This window comes from Camellia sinensis, chromosome 9 (genome assembly GCF_055761805.1).
Source record: "Camellia sinensis isolate YWXY chromosome 9, ASM5576180v1, whole genome shotgun sequence".
Lineage (NCBI taxonomy): Eukaryota > Viridiplantae > Streptophyta > Magnoliopsida > Ericales > Theaceae > Camellia > Camellia sinensis.
The window spans coordinates 83,407,762-83,427,052 of NC_138969.1; the positions used below are offsets into that span (position 1 = coordinate 83,407,762).

At 37.8% G+C, this 19,291-nt stretch overlaps 1 protein-coding gene across 3 annotated transcripts in view; it reads right to left on the reverse strand.

The window, feature by feature from the left end:
* LOC114298466 (alpha/beta-Hydrolases superfamily protein) overlaps nt 1–19,291 on the reverse strand; it is a 44,459-nt gene that overhangs the window by 12,120 nt on the left and 13,048 nt on the right. For all 3 annotated transcript variants that reach the window (XM_028243035.2, XM_028243033.2, XM_028243034.2), the window contains exons 9-13: nt 9,962–10,042; nt 9,573–9,671; nt 9,302–9,487; nt 3,710–3,850; nt 3,559–3,615 (exon numbers count right to left, since the gene is read on the reverse strand). In XM_028243035.2, coding sequence (XP_028098836.2) covers nt 3,559–3,615; nt 3,710–3,850; nt 9,302–9,487; nt 9,573–9,671; nt 9,962–10,042 — 564 coding nt within the window. The remainder of the gene's footprint in view (nt 1–3,558; nt 3,616–3,709; nt 3,851–9,301; nt 9,488–9,572; nt 9,672–9,961; nt 10,043–19,291) is intronic.

Below are 19,291 nucleotides of genomic sequence, written 5' to 3' on the forward strand. Positions count from 1 at the left end.
ATGGCTCCTCCACCACAGGTTTCAGGCTAAGGAGGAGTATTTGGGAAAAGTGTATCGGTTACGCAAATCTTTGTATGGTCTAAAACAATCTCCACTAACATGATTTGGTCACTTTAGTTCTGTTATCATATCTATGGGCTTTATTCAGTGCCACTCAGTAGGTCAGTGTATAGTCTTGTTAGTTTATGTGGTTGACATTATTCTCACGAGTGATGGCTCTCTTAGCATTGGTCAAGTAAAGAAGGACTTGAGCCAAACTTTCGATATTAAGGATCTGAGATGTCTTAAATATTTTCTGGGAATTAAAGTGGCTCGCTCAAGGCAGGGGATTTCCTCGTCTCAAAGAAAATACACTCTGGACTCGCGTTTCACCGATATTGACTATGCAAGATCCAGGACTAATCAACGTTCCACTTCTAGCTTTTGTACTTTCTATGGTGACCATCTTATATTATGGAAAAGTAAGAAATAAGCAATTGTTTCTAGTTATTTTGCAGAGGCTAAATATCGGGCTATGGCACATGGGTCATGTAAGATTTTTTGGCTTCACTCTATTATGGCAAAGTTGGGTTTTGAGGAGTTGCACCTTCCTATTTATTTTGTGATAGAAAATCTACCATTATATTATCCCTTGATTCTGTACTTCATGAGCGTACCAAACATATTGAGGTTGACATACATTTCATTAGAGAAAAGGTTCGGACTAACATTGTGAGTCCATCCTTTGTCTCTTCTTCTTAGCAGTTAGTAAACATGTTCACAAAGTCTGTGGACAGATGTTACTCTAGTCATCCATTAACAAGCTACGTTTGTTGAATGTCTTCACGCCAGTTTTAGGGGGAGTGTTGAATATAGGAATTAGAATGTTGACTATAGAAATTAGAATATTTTTATTTTTGGTAGATTGATAAAATCCGTGATTGTATGAATCATAGATTTAGAGCCTTATTTATATTGTTTCCTAAATTGTATCACGAATATATTATATATATATGGCCTCTACCACATTCATAGATAAGCCAATACTATTCTTTTCGTTCTTTTGTGGTAAGCGTTAGGGTTAGCGTTTGCTGGAGACAAGAGGGTAATTTCGTATTATATGAAAATTGATATCAAAAAATTCAATTTGTGTTGTGTGGTGTAGTACTTGGCAGTGTGTACTAAGACAATAAATACTTTGAAAATAGAATTTCCCAATGCAAAAACATGACAGAACTAGTTTGTGTGAAATGTCTAAATTAGCCCAACTCTTTTTTCCTAATTTCTATGTGCTTTTGTTCTATTGTCAAATGTGTTATGGGTCAAACCTAAATTAGGACATACCCATTTGAACCTCTCTCTCTCTCACACACACACATCTGACAATAAATATTATCTCCAACAACTGCTGTCCTCCATCATTCTTTTACTTTATTTTCATTGTTTATCACCTCATCCACAAGACTATGAACAGACCGACATGAGAATGGGTCCACTTAGAACAAATGGATTTCGAGTCACCCATCAATTGGAAAATACTGCTGTCTAGAGGACCTCCCAACAAGAATGGCGATATAAGAAGTAATAACACATATGGCAAATGGATTAAGAAAAATCTATAAGGCAAGTAACAAAAGCTGCCCATGAACCAATAATATTCACAAGAAACAGAGTAGCTGTCATGGAGTAGAAAAAAAAAAGCCGGCAGAATAAAGGAACAATAAAATAGGCAGAGAACTTGCAGATGTTGGGTGTAATGTGTGTGAGTGCATGGGTGTGTGTTGTGAATTTAGAGAGAAAAATGAGAGATAAGTAGTGTGGTTGGCGGTAGATGTCGGGCGCACACCATGGAGACCAACCACTGTCAGACATACGCCTTTGGCCCCCAGCCTACTCCTTGACACAACCAGCCAAGCACCATCATTTTCATCTCTGAATCTTCATTTGCCTCTTGTTTTATCATACAAAAAAGTAAACCATTTCCCACTTTAATTCTCCCATTCTCAATCTCATTTTTTCTCTCTACACTTCCATCACTCCTTTACAGTAAATCATGTGACGTACTCCCTTCGGGTCAAGACCTCACAGTCAAACCAAAAAAGTAAAGTAGAGAATGAAGATAGCTAGTAAGAAAGTAAAAAGAAAGAGAGACTTCGGCAATGGCAGTCGAAGCACGGTGGAGGGTTAAGGTGGTGCAAATTGTGAGGAACTAAGAGGCATGGACACAAACACATGGCACGCAACAGACACAACACAAATTTTCAAAAATGTAGGACATGAAACGTGAGAGACACGTGCAAAGCACATAATTTTATATAACTAATACGTCCTGTTTTTTTGATATTATGTGTACTCTATCAAAAATTTATTCTCAGCGTGTCCAACTTCTTCTAGCTTGTCTAACACGTGTGCAGAGCGAGTCCATGTCGGACACAGATATGTGACCACCGGAGAGGTGTCCATGCTAGGTGAGGAATGGAGAAGAATAAAAAGATAACGAAAGTTTTAAGCAAGGGTAGTAAAGTAATTTTGTTCTTCAAATTTTATCTATCTTATCACAAATATCATGCATTTTGAGAAAACACACTGTTATCTTGAACAGATTTCAATAATTTTGCACTTAAATTAATCCTCAACCTTAAGGGGGTTATGTGTAGAATTCTGGATCACATGGGGGGTTAAAGTGTAATCAACCCAGTTCAGAAAACAACTTTAACAGGGTGTTTTCAAGAACAGGGTGTTTTCAAGAAGCTTTCTAGAATAGTTTTTGATTGCCAATGAAGTTTTCCGTATCAGTTTTCAGTTTTTCTACGATCGAGAATAGAAAACTGTTTCTGAAAATGATACCACACATGCGTGTTCTTCTAGGAAGAACTATCTTCACGTCAAACCCATGTGGAAGAACTTTGAGAAAAGAATAATTCAGTGGAAATTGGGGAAACAAATTACTAAATGGCAGATTTTTTTTATTGTAACACATGGAAAAAAATAAAACAATTACAAATGGGGTGGAATCCTCACCACACTCCCCCTCTCCCCCAATCCCAGCCACCAATGGCCACCACCGTGACCCCGCCCCAAATCCCCATTGCAAGCCACTGTTATATAGCTTCGGTCTTCATGTCCTCTCTTTTCTTTAATTTTTGCTTTATTTCATTGTTGTTGATGATGATTAGGCAGGCCAACAAGGAGGGATGGTGGGAAAGGGTGAGTAAAGAATGATTGGGGCTGGGGATGCCGGGGGAGCAGTGGCCGATGGTGGGAGGGCAAGAGGAGAGAGAGGGAGAAGGAAAGAGAAAGGAGTAAAAATGGGCAAAAAAATGGCATTCCATGATTTTGCTTTCTTCTGTTCTTTCCATTCCTAGTGTAAATAAAAATAATAACAAAAATAAATAAATAAATAAAATAATCATCATTTTGTAATTTGTTGCCCTAGATTCCACTTAATTGTTATTTTCCCAAGAACTTCTGGGTTCACAAAGAACTAGTATCAATCAATGGCTTTATATTGGGAATTGAACCCATTTTTTAGAGTTAAAGATAATTTAAGATTTGATGAATATCCTGAACTAAAATCACCTGCATTTCTGATGGATCATCCCCAACAAGTGCATTAGCTTCATTGATCATCGAATCCTGCAGTTACATAAACAATTAAGAAATAACAATATAGTTCATACAAAAATAATGATTAGGGGAAAAAATGTGACTAAACCAGGAGAGCTCATACAATTACACTTGCAACGGGGGCAACATCAGTAAGAAGCTCACTGACAGATTTTGTGGTTGAAATGCCAGGTGGAGCAGATGAAGAACTTGCAACATCAGTACCCACAGTTCGAAGACCAGCAATTATCTCATATAGCAGACTCTGAAAACAAAAGAAGCTGATATGTTATAGTTGATTTCCCATAGTTCAGAAAAGAAGAGAAGAATGAACAATAAAATAGAGACACACAGACAGTCAGAGAGAGAGAGAGAGAGTTCCCACAAACTTCATATCATGACACTATATGTGAAGAAAAAACAAAATTTTTTTTTTTTCTTTTCGGGTGAATAAAATAACAAAATAGCCTTTACAACAATTCATAATAACTTACACTCCCCCCTCAAAGTGGTGTAAAGCAGTCATATGCTCAGCTTGGACAAATTAACATGAAAGCTTTTGCTTGGTAGTTGGTATCCTTTTGCCAAGGCATTAGCAAACTAATCTCCCATTTTCACAGAAGGGGTAAAATATCATATCATACAGGATTGTGAGCAAAGTTCATAATTGTTTTCTTATTGCAGTAGAACCTTATGGGATCTTTAAAGACAAAACCTAATTCCTCATAATTTTTGGCCAAGTAGTTCGCAAACTCCATAAGCCACTGCTCTAAACTCAGCTTCCACTCTTGATGTAGCAACAAGTGATAATTTCTACTTTGTTAAGTCACTAAATTACCACCCACAAAAGTACAATAGCATGACACGGATCTCTTTTTATTGAGCCTACCCATTCAGCATTAGTTTAAGACTCGTCTGTAAACCATGTTTCAAAAACAGACAACCTTCTCCATAACAGATTTTACCTACCAAACAATCCAAAAAAACTGCTTCCAGTTGAGAGGCATGATTGCGTGCATTTACTGACTTACACACTCACTGCATAAGCAATATCATGTTGAATGTGTGTTATGACAAATAAAAATGAGTTTCATCCATTGATGTCTGGTATCGTCCTGCATCCACACTAGCAACCTTGACGTCTTCACCTAGTTTGTGATTACATTCAATAGGTCTTACAAAAGATCCAGGATGTACTTTCTTTGAAAAATAAAAATGATTCAGAGTCTCCACTTGACTCCGTCTCTTAGTAGCAAGAATCGTTTCAGATGGCGACGACTCTGAGGAAAAAGCGCGATTTTGCACTTCTGAGGAAGAATCGCAGCAGAAACGCAAATCTGATGCGAGAAGGGAGCACTATTGAGAGAGCAAGGAGAGTACCTGATCGCTGGCTTCGATCCTCTATTCGACGACTTCGATCTCGCCGTTTGACTTCCCTGTCGAAGCCCTAGTCTTCGTCCCTCTCTTCGAAGCCCTAGGTCTTCGTCTCTCTCTCTCTCTCTTCTCTTACCCTCGATCTCCTCTTCGTCTCTGCTTCTCTCTTTCTTCATCTCTGTTGCGCCTCTTGCTTCTCCCTCTCTCGATCTATTATGTTCTCTCTCACTCTCACTCTCTCTCTCTTTCTCTTTCCCTCTCCGTTTTCATTGTTTTATAAACATATAATTTATCATATAATATATATATATAATATAATTTATAAATTATAAATTATAATATAATTTATCATAAACAATGTAATTTTTATTTGTAAAATAAAAAATTATTTATTTTGTCATATATAATATAATTTTTATTTATTATTTATTTTTTTAACAATTATTTCTTAACTTTGTAACATATAATAAATCATCTAATTGTTTAAAAGAAATCTATTTAAATCATATATAATAAAAAAATCTTAAAAAATTTATAAAATAAAACATCTAATTTTTATTTATTATTTATTTTAACATAATTTATTATTCATTATAATAAATAAAATATAATTAATAAAAATAATACATAAGCGCTCCTAATTTACGACTCCTCTAAATGGCAACATTTCCCCGCGCCCGCTCCCGCTTCGTGCAACTAAGTTGTATCCATATTCTAGTATATAGCCTCTCAAACTATGCTCTTAGGTATTGCTTTAGTTATATGGTCATGTCACAGGATAATAATACATGATTCAGAGTCTCCTTGGCCTTCTAATACATAATGCACCAGTTGGGCAGCATCACTCCCTCTTACCCAAGTTATCCAATATCAAGGCTGCATCAAAAGCTGATTTCAAAACAAAAACAATACCTTCATAGGAACCCTGGCACTCCAAATGATCTTCCAATGGAAATTAGCTCTACAAGCATCACTTAGGAGATGATGAAAGGACTCAACAGAGAACCTCCCACAATTAATTGCCCAAACCATTATATTCTGATGTGTTCTAAACATTTTATTCTGACGTGTTCTAAAGCCCAGCTCCTCATATAGAACCCGCAAGAATTCTCCCATCATATCCAATTCCCAATCCCACATCCCCCAAATAAAAGTAGGTTCCCACATTGTACCTGTCTCTTTGATCCTTGGACAATCTAAAACCCAAGATTCCTTATCCAAAGCAATCTGGAATAAGCTCAGAATAGTGAAAAGCGACATGACGTAGGTGGGTAAGCTCGCCAATGAAACTCTTGTTAAGTGTCAGCTTCCCTCCCCTTGTAGAGATACTGTCTTTTCTACAGCCAGCCTTTTCTCCATTCTTTCAATGATATAGTGCCAAACAGAGATAGCTTTGAAGGAAGAGCTCCCATCTAAAACGAGGATTTGTACTCCTAAGGAGAGAGGCGGTTTGGGAGTTAGAAAGTTAGTTGTGTTTAATCGGGCTCTTTTGGGGAAATAGTTGTGGCGTTTTGTTAAGGAGTGGGAGAGGCTATAGAGGAAGGTGGTGGTGGCCAAGTATGGGTTGGGAGGGGGGTTACAAATTGGGTGGGCCAATCTCATGGCCAAGGTTTGTGGAAGGGGATTTGGTTAGGTCGGAAGGAGTTTCAAGACAGGATTTGGTTTAATGTAGGGGTGGGGTATAGGGTTCGTTTTTGGCAGGACAGGTGGTATGGTAGGTTGTCCTTGGCGAGGATGTTTCCTTTAATATATGATTTTGCAGCTGATGGTGAGGAGGTGGTGGCCTCTATTAGGGCTAGGAAGGGGTAGTCGTTTGTTTGGTATGTTCATTTGCATCGTGATGTTCAGGATTGGGAGCTAGATCAGTTAGTGGATCTTTTGGGATTTTGGAATGGAGTGCATGTTGGGGGGGGATGGGGTGAATTCTTTGGTGTGGTATTGTCCAAGGTCTAAAGGATTTTTTCGGTATCTTCATTTTATAGTGTGAATGTAGGTGATGATGTTGTTGTTTTTCCTTGAAAGTGTATATGGGTGACGGGGTTACAATCTAAGGTAGCTTTTTTCGTTTGGACGGCATCTTTGGGCCGCATTGTGACTATTGACAATTTAATTCATCGTCTACACGTTTTGGTGAATTGGTGTTGTATATGCTATGGGGATGCAGAGACAGTGGATCACTTGTTTATTCATTGTCCGGTTGCGTCTCGGTTTTGGATATTGATTGTTGCAATTTTCGGCTTGGTTTGGGTGCATCCAGGCTCCATGTTGTGTGTGTTGCAGAGTTGGGGTGGGGTTAGGGTTGGGAGAAGGCATCGGAAGGCTTGGTTATTTGCTTCCCATTGTTTACTTTGGTTGGTTTAGATGGAGCGCAATAAGTGTGTCTCATTCAGGTCCTCAGTTAGAGAGCTAGCTTCTTCTGATGTTACACAATTGGGTTATCGGTTCAATAGATCCAGATGTTTTGGCTTTTATAGATTTTGGGGAGGATTTGATTAGCTAAGTTTTTGGGCCCTTTGAGGGTTTTCTATTCTTTGTTTTTTTTTTTTTTGCATCGCCTTGATACTTTTCTAATAAAGTTTGATTATTTATCTCAAAAAAAAAAAAAAAAGAGCTCCCATCTAAAACTAGTTCTCCTCCGGTCTTTGAACATCCTGAACAGTACTTACTGGAATGATTTCACTCTTGCCCACATTTACTTTGAGTCAAGAAACAACTTCAAAACATACAAGTACACATCTCAAATGCCTAAGCTCTTCCTCCTCTGCTCCACAAAAGATGATGGGATATCAACAAACAAGTGAAACACCATTTCAAAAGTGCCACCAATTCTGCCTACTTCAAACCCCATAATCATGCCCCTCTCAACCGCTCTACATAAGAATCTACTCAAAGCCTCCATCACTAGGATGGACAAAAGGGGAGATAATGGATCATCCTATCCTATCTCACGCCGCTAGGTCTAGAAAAGTAACCTGTTGGAGACCAATTAACCAAGATTGAAAACATTGCTGCCAAATGCACACAAACACACACGTGCGCGCGCACACACAGAGGAAAAAAAAAAAGAATCCACGATCTCCACCTATCCCAAAATCCATCCTTTACATCATATAAATTAGGGAACCCAAATTTACATTATCATATGCATTCTCTAGGTCTAGTTTTCATATCACACCTAAGGCTCCACTCCTAATTCTTGAATCTACCACTTCATTAGCAATGAGAACCACAACTAAAATCTATCTTGCATTAACAAAAGTATTTTGGGAATCCGAAACCACTAATCCCACCACATTCCTCAATCTCAGGGCCTATTATTGATGCATCCCATCAAACTTGCCATGCTCATTCAAGTACTGAAATAAAGCCAGTACCCACCCTCTCACAATGCTCCAACCTGCAAGAAGAAAATCCGTGGTCATCTCGTCTAGTCCAGGTGCTTTGTCCCCGTTGTAGTCTCTAAGAGTTGCCACAATCTTCTCTTTAGAAAAAGATTTTTCCAATTCCGTTATATTACATCTGCTTAGAAAGAGAAACAAACTCTAAGCCATCCAAACAAGGACTCCTTTCGCAATTCTCAGTATGCAACTGCTTATGGAAACAAACTAGCTCCTCCCTGGATCTCCTCCTCCTCATCACCACTCCATTCACCCTGACACTTCCTATATGGTTGCACGGTTGCACCTCCTGTGGGCATTAGCTATCTTGTGAAATATATATATATATATATATATATATATATTTCTATCTCCTTTAAGCCACAAGAACCTAGCTCTCTCCCTTCAACTAATCTCCATCTAATTTATGCCCATATGCTTCAATTCACATGAACTTTCAGCACGCATGTGATCTTATTTATAGTCTGTGGGCTATTTGAAGGCTCATGGACAGATTTAATGTGTTGCATTTTATGGGTAATTTATTTACCTGTGTTTGTTTGTCCTAGCCTCTCTGGGCTGTGACGGTTATTTTAAGTAGGCAAGGTTTTAGTGTTCAGAAGTATGCTATTGCATTTTTTCAGTACAATGCTTCTGACCATGTGAGCGTAGACTGCATATCCCTAAGTAAATTATGGCCCCCGTCATAACTGGACTTAACTGTATATGCAGTGCAGAGGTGTAGCTCAAACTCCCAGCCTCTTGCTAGGAGGATTGGGACAACATCATTAGACCAGTTGCAATCAGAGCTCATTGGTTCTACTTGAGATGTGTAGGCACAAATTCTTAAAGCTGGGAGTAGAAGTAAGAAAACAAAATTTTAATTAAAAGGGAAGCAAGCTCAGAGCTGTTAAGTAGTCCATCAAAACAATATTTACAAAAGATACATTATGAAATTAAATTACCTCATCCATACCAGTGCTGACTTTTAAGTCCCCCAAATCATAATATTTCTCAAGCTTACTTGCATGAACAGAAGAAACTCGAGGGGGATGAAGGATGTTATGGAAGAAAATGGATACTGAATCATAATAAAACTGTGGTCGAGAAGAGTTGTGATCACCATCAAATTTTATTATATTTTTATCCCCCTGCACAAATCACAAACAAATGGTAAATATTTTATAAAGGTTATTACTTTAAGAGAAGACCATAGATATTTGGATTAGTTAGTACCACATATGACTTAAAGATGCGGTCAGAGTGGTGAGGTTGAATAAATTTGTCATCATTAGCATGTCCAAATAAAGCAGGAATAAATGTTTTGGGTGCAACCTGCACACGTTATGCAACATAAAAAATATGAAATAATAATGGCCAAAATTATTTGCACAATTTTACATATCATACAGGAGAAATATGGACACACACACACACCCAAAAAATAAACAGTTGTATCCAGCTTAATTTGTATAACATATTAAGTAATAAATTTCACAATCAATATAAAATTCTCCTGTAAAGTGATTTGTTGGATTCATAAATTAGTTGAACCAAAAAAAAATATAATGATGGTAGGATAGAAAGGCCAAAGTCATCATTCTTGAGGATGAATGCACACAAACCTGTATACAATTAAGGTCCATAATATCAAATTTTGCCTTCTTTTGAATTACCCGCCGCATGTACTGTACTGCAACCTTAACCTGATGGAAGAGGGAACAAAGAAATATAACTATATGATCAAGGATTATGATTTTTCTGTGAGAATATTCGGTTTTATGTATATATGGGATTTATGTATATATGGTAGTATATATATATAAAACCGAATATTCTCACATTTTCATGGGTATGTGAAACTCAATCCTAACAATGAAATGTTAATGCTAATTAAATGCAACAGTCCAACATGGATAGCTATCATATAAAGGTATTTTTATTTTGGTTTTTCCTTCCAATTAATAACAACAAACATATTTTTTAAGGTTGAGATTAATATGGTACTAGGAATGAGACCCAAAGTTCATGGCACTGTAGTGTCTAAGAAATACAGCGCAACTCAACGAAGATGTGTCCCTATCTACTACTTGGGGTCGCCTATATGAATCAAGTCCACATTCAGCTTGAACAAGGGACCATAATTTTAGTTAAACCACAAACTAACATATCTTTTGTTAGTATCTTAACCCAAGTTAATTTTGATCTTCTTCATCCCTTAGTATTATCCACAGCACGGTCAATGTCAACCTTCCTAATTGGGCAACAATCAGTCCTCTTTGAACATGGACAAAACCATCTTAATTGAGTTTTTCACATTTTATGTTCAATAGTAGAGGACGAATTATGTTATTCCTAATTTCATCTTTCTTAGTTTTGTTGTACATCCACGTCCACCTCAACATCCTCATGATTGGCTTATGAACATATTTCTTGAATATTGGAATATTTGTGCCTTTATGCACTCTTGGTCTAGTAGTCGGTTTGTAGAATTTTACTTTTGACCTCATGGGCGTGCATCAATCACACAATACTCCGAAAGCACTCCTACACTTTGTAACATCATTACCAACCTCTGTCTCCATATGCATAATCAAGGCTAGGTATCGAAATTGTTCATTTTTTGGTATTTATTGGCCTTCAGTTATAAACACCCCCCCATTTTTATTTTCTGTTTTAACTGAAATTAATGCAACATATTCAATTTTTAATCATACTTAGACCCTTTTCACATTCTACTTGAACTTTTAATTGAACATTTTCCCCTACATTTGTTTTATTCGATAAAACAACATGAAGAACAATAATAAAAAAAGACAAGGGCTTAACGTTGGCCTTTGGTGACCCTAATGCAGACCTTCAGCAATAGGGAAACACAAGTTTCTCCTACGGATACAGTTGTTCTCGCGTGGCCATAGTTCCATCATACAAGTCCTTTATCATTTCAATATATCTATTTGTGACTGCTTTCTTTTCCAAAGCTGACCATATTATATCTCTAGAGACCTTGTCACTGGCTTTCTCCAAGTTTATAAAACCAATCGAAGATCTTTCATTTTTTCTTATACTTTTTCATTAATCACTCTAATAAATAAATCACTTTGTGCACTATGCCAAAGATTAGGTGTGCACCTAATCTTTCCCCTCTCAAACACACATTAATGTATACTAATTGGACGTTATTTTATTGTTAACCTCCTGAGTATGAATCAAATTGATTTTATAATGCTATTGTGTCAAGTCTCACTAAAGGCTTAATCACTCGATCTTAAAAGTTTTATAAGATGATCCATAACCTCAAATAGCCCTATATTTTGTACAACTTGAAGTATCTCTTCCATTTCTATACATGGGTATTAAATACTTTGTCACTACCAAGGTTTGAAAAGTGGTTGTGGTTGCGAAGTGTAAAGGCCGTAACGTAATGGTTGCAGTAATCGGAACCATAAATTTTTTTATTTTTTGCACAATTTGAAGAAAACTTACCGATTCGGCATTTTTTTTTTTTCAGAATCACATTTATTGGGGTTCAAAATAAAATTTGATCAATTTTTGTTAACTTTAAAGTATGATCTAACATATGTCACTATGAAGCACGAACACGGACACGTACACGTATACGGACACGGACACGGACACGGCAATTTTTGAAAAATAGGGACACGGAAACGGTAGGGAACACAGTAAATTTTTTAATTTTTTTTATAAATACTTTTATTTTTATTTATATATTATATTTTTTAAATAATGTGTTATTATTAATTTATTTTTTATTTTTAATTGATATATATTATAAATAAATAAAAAATATAACAAATAAGGAATAATAAAATATGTTAAAATAAAGAAAAAGAAAATTTTAATATTTTATTTTATAATTTTTTTATTATATGATTTAATTAGATTTTTTTTAAATAATTGGATGATTAACTTTATTTATTATATGTTAAAAAGTTTAAGAAATAATAATTTACAAAAATTATTATCATATATGATATTTTAAGAAATAACCATCAGATATTTTATTATATATGATATATATATATATATAATATGATAAATCATATTATATATATTATATATGATCAGAGAGAGAACAAAGACGAAGCCCTCAGAGATCGAGATCGACAGGCGAAGGCCCCAAATGATCGAAGCCCTAATCGAAGCCCTAATCCAATCCAACTACAAAGCTACTACCACTCGATGTCGAAGTCGAAGTCGAAGGTGAAGGCTAGGGCTAGAGCAAAGCTGCTACCAGGTCTCTCTGTCTCTCTCTCTCTCTTCCCTTTACGATCCCATCTTGGGCTAGAGCAAAGCTGCAACTAAGCCCATAGCGTGTCCAAATTTGGACACACGTGTCCCCGTTGTGCCATTTGCAAAAAAAATAAATTAAATTAAAGAGACACGCCACGTGTCCCTGCCGTGTCCCCGTATCCGAAACCGCCACGACTTCCATTTTGGCATGTCCATGCTTCATAGATATTTCATATTTTCAAATCACTATAAAAAGAGCTTTTTAAATTTTATTTTAATAGTTAATGATTTTAAGAATAATTGATTTTAAATGTCTACAAATTATTTTTTACCAATACCTAAACTAACTGAATAAAAAAATATTCACAATTATTGAATGAAAAGATTATAAAATAAAAAGTGTGCCATAAATTTAAAAAAAAAAAATCATATAAGATTTTTTTCTTTGGGATTGAATCACTTGAGTATTTTTTTTTTTTTTTTTTGGTAAGCTTTTGTTTTTTTTGGGGGGGGGGGAAATGAAACTATTCAGAGTATTATAAAAGTGCGTAACGGACCATTACAGCCGTTACATAACACCGAAACGGCCATTACACATGTGAATTTCCATCACACCACTACAGTGGCCGTAACAGGTGGCGGTAACTGATGCTTTTAGAGAGTAACCAACTTAGGGTTTGATAGGATATCATCCCCTATTTATATTAATGAAGATCAAAGTTTGTAAAAATTACAAGGGAGCCCTAAGGCATAGAATAATTACAAACTAATAACTCATATAATAATATAATAATATAATATGCTAACACTCCCCCTCAAGCTAGTGCGAAGATATCACTCATGCCCAGCTTGCCTAATATGTCATAAAATGGCTTATTCCCAACCCCCTTGGTGAAAATGTCAGTAAGTTGTTCACCAGACTGGACAAAAAGAATACAAATGGTACCACTAGTGAGTTTCTCCTTAATGAAGTGGCGATCAATCTCAACATGTTTTGTCCTGTCATGTTGAACCGGATTGTGAACGATGTTGATAGCGGCCTTATTATCACAGTATAACCGCATGGAGTCCGTCTGATCAATACCTAGATCACTCAACAATAACTTGATCCATAAAAACTCACACACCCCTTGTGTCATAGCTCTAAACTCAGCTTCTGCACTTAACCTGGCAACCACATTCTGTTTCTTACTCCTCCAAGTAACTAGGTTGCCTCCAACAAAGGTGCAATACCCTGAAGTCGATCTCCTATCAGTTACGGATACAGCCCAGTCAGCATCTGTATAGGCTTCCACACGAAGATGATCATATTTTGAAAAATAAAGACCCTTACCAAGAGCAGACTTCAAGTACCTCAAGATTCTCATGACAGCCTCAAAGTGAATCTAATGAGGAGCATGCATAAACTGACTAATCACACTGACAGCAACAGCAATATCAGGACGGGAGTGAGATAGGTAAATGAGCTTACCTACTAATCGCTGATAGCTCCCCCTATCAACAGCTTCTCCCCCTTCATCATCTCCTAATTTCTTATTGGGTTCCAGTGGAGTGTCACATGCCTTGCAGCCAAGCATCCCAGTTTCTTTCAACAGGTTAAGCACATATTTTCTCTATGAGATAAATATCCCATCCTTGGAGTGAGCAACTTCAATTCCCAAAAAATACTTCAAGCTTCCCAAGTCTTTGATTTCAAACTCACTAGCTAAATATTTCTTCAACAGAGGTATTTCCCCACTATCATTGCCCGTAAGAACTATGTCATCTACATAAATAATAAGTGTTGTAGTCTTACCATGTGAGGAATGTTTCACAAACAATGTGTGATCTGCCTGACTCTGTTTGAAGCCATATTTAAGCATAGCCGGAGTGAATCTCTCAAACCAAGCCCTTGAAGACTATTTGAGACCATATAATGACTTCCGAAGCTTGCATACTTTGCCTTCTGTCTAATGGTCCTCAAAACCAGGAGGAATGTCCATATATACCTCTTCTTTGAGATCACCATGGAGAAAGACATTCTTGACATCAAACCGATAAAGCGGCCAATCTAGATTAGCTGCTAGAGAGAGAAGTACTCTGACTGAATTCATCTTAGCCACGGGTGCGAAGGTCTCCTGATAATCAATGCCATATGTCTGAGTGAACCCTTTTGCCACAAGTCTTGCCTTGTAACGCTCAATAGAACCATCTGCTTTGTGTTTCACAGTATACACCCATTTACATCCCACAGGTCGTTTGCCCGTAGGTAACTCAGTCAATTCCCAAGTGCCATTCTTCCTAAGTGCTTTCATTTCCTCAATCATGGCTAGTTTCCACTCTGAGGTTGCAAGAGCATCTTGAAAATGGTTTGGAATGCTAACAAAGGAAATATTTGACACAAACACTCTATATGAGGATGACAAATGAGAGTATGACACAAAATGTGAGATAGGATGTTAAGTACAAGATCTCACACCCTTCCTCTTGGCAATAGGAACATCAAGATCAATGGACTCAAGAGATTCAAAGTTATCTAGACTCTCATCAGAAGCAAGAGATGGCAATGGAAGAGCAGAAGTGGTTCCTTGTATCCAGTTAACTTTCTGTCTGTCTATGTCCCGAACATAAACATGCCCTTCCCTATCCTTGGTGACATTGACATTGGGTTCTATAGTCCCAGTAGAAGAGGGTGGTGCAAGAACAACTGGTTCCACCATAGGAATCATAGGACTCACTTCACACCAAGGCTCTCCCGGAAATGAGGACTGTGACACCGGAGAGGACAAGAAATAGGATTGGGACTCAAAGAAAGTAACATCCATGGACACAAATCACTTACGAGAAGAAGGGTGGTAACACTTATACTCCTTTTGAGTAGGAGAGTAACCAAGAAAAACACATTTGAGGGAGCGAGGGTCCAACTTACCACGAGTAGGAGAGTGATTATGAACAAAACAGACAACCAAATATTTTGGGAGGAATAGAAAACAAGGACTAGGAACCTAGGAGAACTTGAAGAGGAGCTTGTTTTTGCAAGACCTGGGTAGGAAGACGATTAATAAGATGTGCAGCAGTGAGAACAGCGTCACCCCAATAAGGCCGAGGCACACTCATAGAAAAACACATGCACCGAGCCATGTCTAGAAGATGACGATTCTTGCGTTCCGCCACCCCATTTTGTTGAGAGGTATTGGTGCAAGAGGTCTGATGGATAATGCCATAAGTAGAAAAATATTGTCCTAACCCAGAGTCTATGTACTCCCCTCCGTTATCAAAGCGAAATAGTTTGACAGTAGCCCTAAACTGAGTACAAATCATCTTATGAAAATTGCGAAACACACAAAAAACCTCACTCTTATCTTTCATGAGATACACCCAAGTAGTACGAGAAAAATCATCAATAAATGTAACAAACCATCGATGGCCTTTCACAGACATAACACGAGAGGGACCCCAAACATCAGAATGTATTAATGAAAAAGGAACTAAACTTTTATTAAAACTTGGAGCAAAAGAAGCTCTGTGTTGTTTTCCAAGTTGACAAGACTCACAAAGAAATTCAGCCACATGATGATTTGCGAAACCAAATGGAAATAAATGGTTAAGTAAATAAAAAGAAGGATGCCCAAGACGCCAGTGCCACAACCATAAATCAGCGGGGGTAGTAGAATGCGTGGTGGAAGAATAAGCAAGCTTGTCCAGTTGATCCAGGAAATAGAGACCATTTTCTGCACTTCCACTACCAATCGTCCTCCTCGTGACAAGGTCCTGAAAAAGACAATGATTAGGAAAAAACGTCACACTACAATTCAAATCCTGGGTAAGACGACTCAAGGATAACAGATTAACAGAAAAATTGGGAACATAGAGGACAGAAGATAGAGGTATGATAGAAGTGACTTGAACTAAACCTTTCCCAGAAATAGAAAAAACAGTACCATCTGCAATCTTAACTTTGTCCTAGCCTAAAGAGAGCTTATAGGCAAAGAAAAGATCAGAGGAGCCAGACATATGATCTGAGGCACCGGAATCAATAATCCAAGGCAAAGACTTATGAGACAGGAAAACACAAGGAAAAGATGCCAAGTTACCTGAGCGGGCAAATGACGAGGAAGATGTACTGAGAGCAGTAGAAGACCGGCGGTCCAGCGATTAGCGCAGAGCATCCTCAAACTCAGAATCAGAAGCTTGGCCTACGAAAGCAGAATTAGAATCAAGTGAATCAATGGCACTAGACTGATGAGCCCGGGAAAATGAGCCACATCCTCTAGACTGGCCTGACCGACCTCCTCTAGAACCAGACCGATCACCTCGACCCCCGGATGGAGTCCCATGAAGCTTCCAACACGTTTCACGAGTATGCCGCGGCTTCTTACAATAATCACAGAATACAGACTCCTTAGCAGCAGACGGAGGGATGGGAGTCAGGCTGAGGCCAGCTTGAGGGGTAGACAGTAATGTTGAGCAGTCAATAGAGACAGGGGACATCATAGCAGACCGGCGACTCTCCTCATTCTGTACATAGGTAAATGCCTCCTGAAGTGAAGGAAGAGTGTCCATACCCAGAACTCGACCCCTAACTGGATCATACTCCACATTTAGGCCTGCCAGAAATTTAAAGACCCGTTCCTATGCGATGAACTTCTTATACCCGACAGAATCAGCTGGGCAAACAAGCTTATAGTCTTGCAGGTGATCAAGGCGTTTCTAGCTGTTGGTGAGAAAGGTGAAATACTGAAGAACAGTCTGCTCCCCCTGAAAAGAGCTCTCAATAGAGCGGTGCAACTCAAAAGCCTGTGAGAAATTCCCTTTGCGGGAATAGGTGATAGCTATAGCATCCCAAACATCCTGGGCAGTCTCCAAAGACAAGTAACCCTCACCAATTTCTGGAACCATCGAATGAATAAGCCAACCCATAATCAAAGAGTTGGTAATCTCCCATTGGTCATAACCCAGGTCAGTGGTGCCAGGTGTCTGTATCCTGCCATCAACATACCTCATCTTCCCTCTGCTCTTCAAAAATATAGTCAAACTCTGAGACCATGCTAGATAGTTCTGACCATTAAATAGAGAGGTGGTGATTTTCAGACTAGGGTTGGGGTTATCAGGCATGGTAGTAGGTACAATGGGACTCTCACTCCTAGGTGTTTGAGAGGTAGGGGACACACTGGTGGAATCTGCCATGGATATTATACTACCGAACCCGCAACAAACTAGTGGCAATCACAAATCCGGAAGGTGATGGTGAAAGAATAGGCACAAGGACCACTATAAAGACATGATAAAATTAAGAAAACATAAAATTATTTATTTTTTATTTTATTTTATTTTATTTTTTGGGACAAACTGTGTTGAAGATCAAACAGAGCCTATACACGACATATTAGAGGTAAGACCAAACAGAGGGTATACCAGAGACTGAAGATCGATTGAAGATGAGGCGACAAAGGAGATCGATCGACTGAAGATCGACAAAGGACAAACTGAAGATGAGCAGAGGTGATCGACGAAGTGACGAAGTGACGAAGTGATCGACTGAAGTGACGAAGTGGAGATCGACGAAGTGACGAAGTGACCAAGCAGAGGAGATGAGCGACAACTGAAGCTGCTTGATGGCATAGAATAAGTCGACTGAGGCAGGGAGGACTACCAGGAGTAGTCGACACCAGCAGATGACCAACCCAGGTAAGTTTCGAACTCTAGAGTGATCGTTGGTGCTAAGTTTGAGTAACAAGGGTGAGCCGAAACCCTAGGTGTTAGGGTTTAGCTCTAATACCATGATGCTTTTAGAGAGTAACTAGCTTAGGGTTTGATAGGATATCATCCCCTATTTATATTAATGAAGATCAAAGTTTGTTAAAATTACAAGGGAGCCCTGAGGCATAGAATAATTACAAACTAATAACTCAGATAATAATATAATAATATAATATGCTAGTAACAGTAACCACCACAACCATTACGTAACAGCGTTACTTAATGGTTGTAGCCGCTTTTTAAAACTTTGGTCACTACTATTAGCATTTTATTAGTTAATATACTGTTAATAGTTTTGTTAAACAAGAGACCTACATCTCCTGGCAATTCCACGCCAATATAGATATGCCATCTAGCCCTAGAACTTTTTTTGTTTTCATATTCCTCATTGTAGTATTCACCAAAAATACCCCAATTCTATCGAAAAATCTACTACTCTTTCTAATCTCCCCACGAGAGACAGGGCTGTAAGGATTACAAAACAGACTTTATGTGGATTTTTATGGTTGCTTAAAGCTGAAAATCAATAGGAATTTTAGGATTTCAATTAATGAATGGAATGAAGTACGTTTAGGATTAATAAACCGGGTGAAAGAGATCAAAACAGGGGCTGTTCTGGGTGCTGTGAACAGTATCCGTGAACAGTAATTAGGCTGTGGAAGTGCTGAAATTTAAGGAAGAAATGCACATCGCACCTAGATTCCTTAGGTATCACACCTAGGGTTTGAATGCATCACATAATCCATAAAGAAGCTTCAAAGCTCTCATTTTTTTATAAAATATCAACTCTATTCAATTATGAGCATTACATGAAACCAACTTCCAAAACTAATCTAAAACTAAATAAGAAACAAAAACAAAGACTAAATAAATAATTTGACTCACAAGACAACCCATAAAATAAAACTATAATAATATTAGAAACATGATTATGTATAGTTCCTATTGATTCCTCTTTGAAA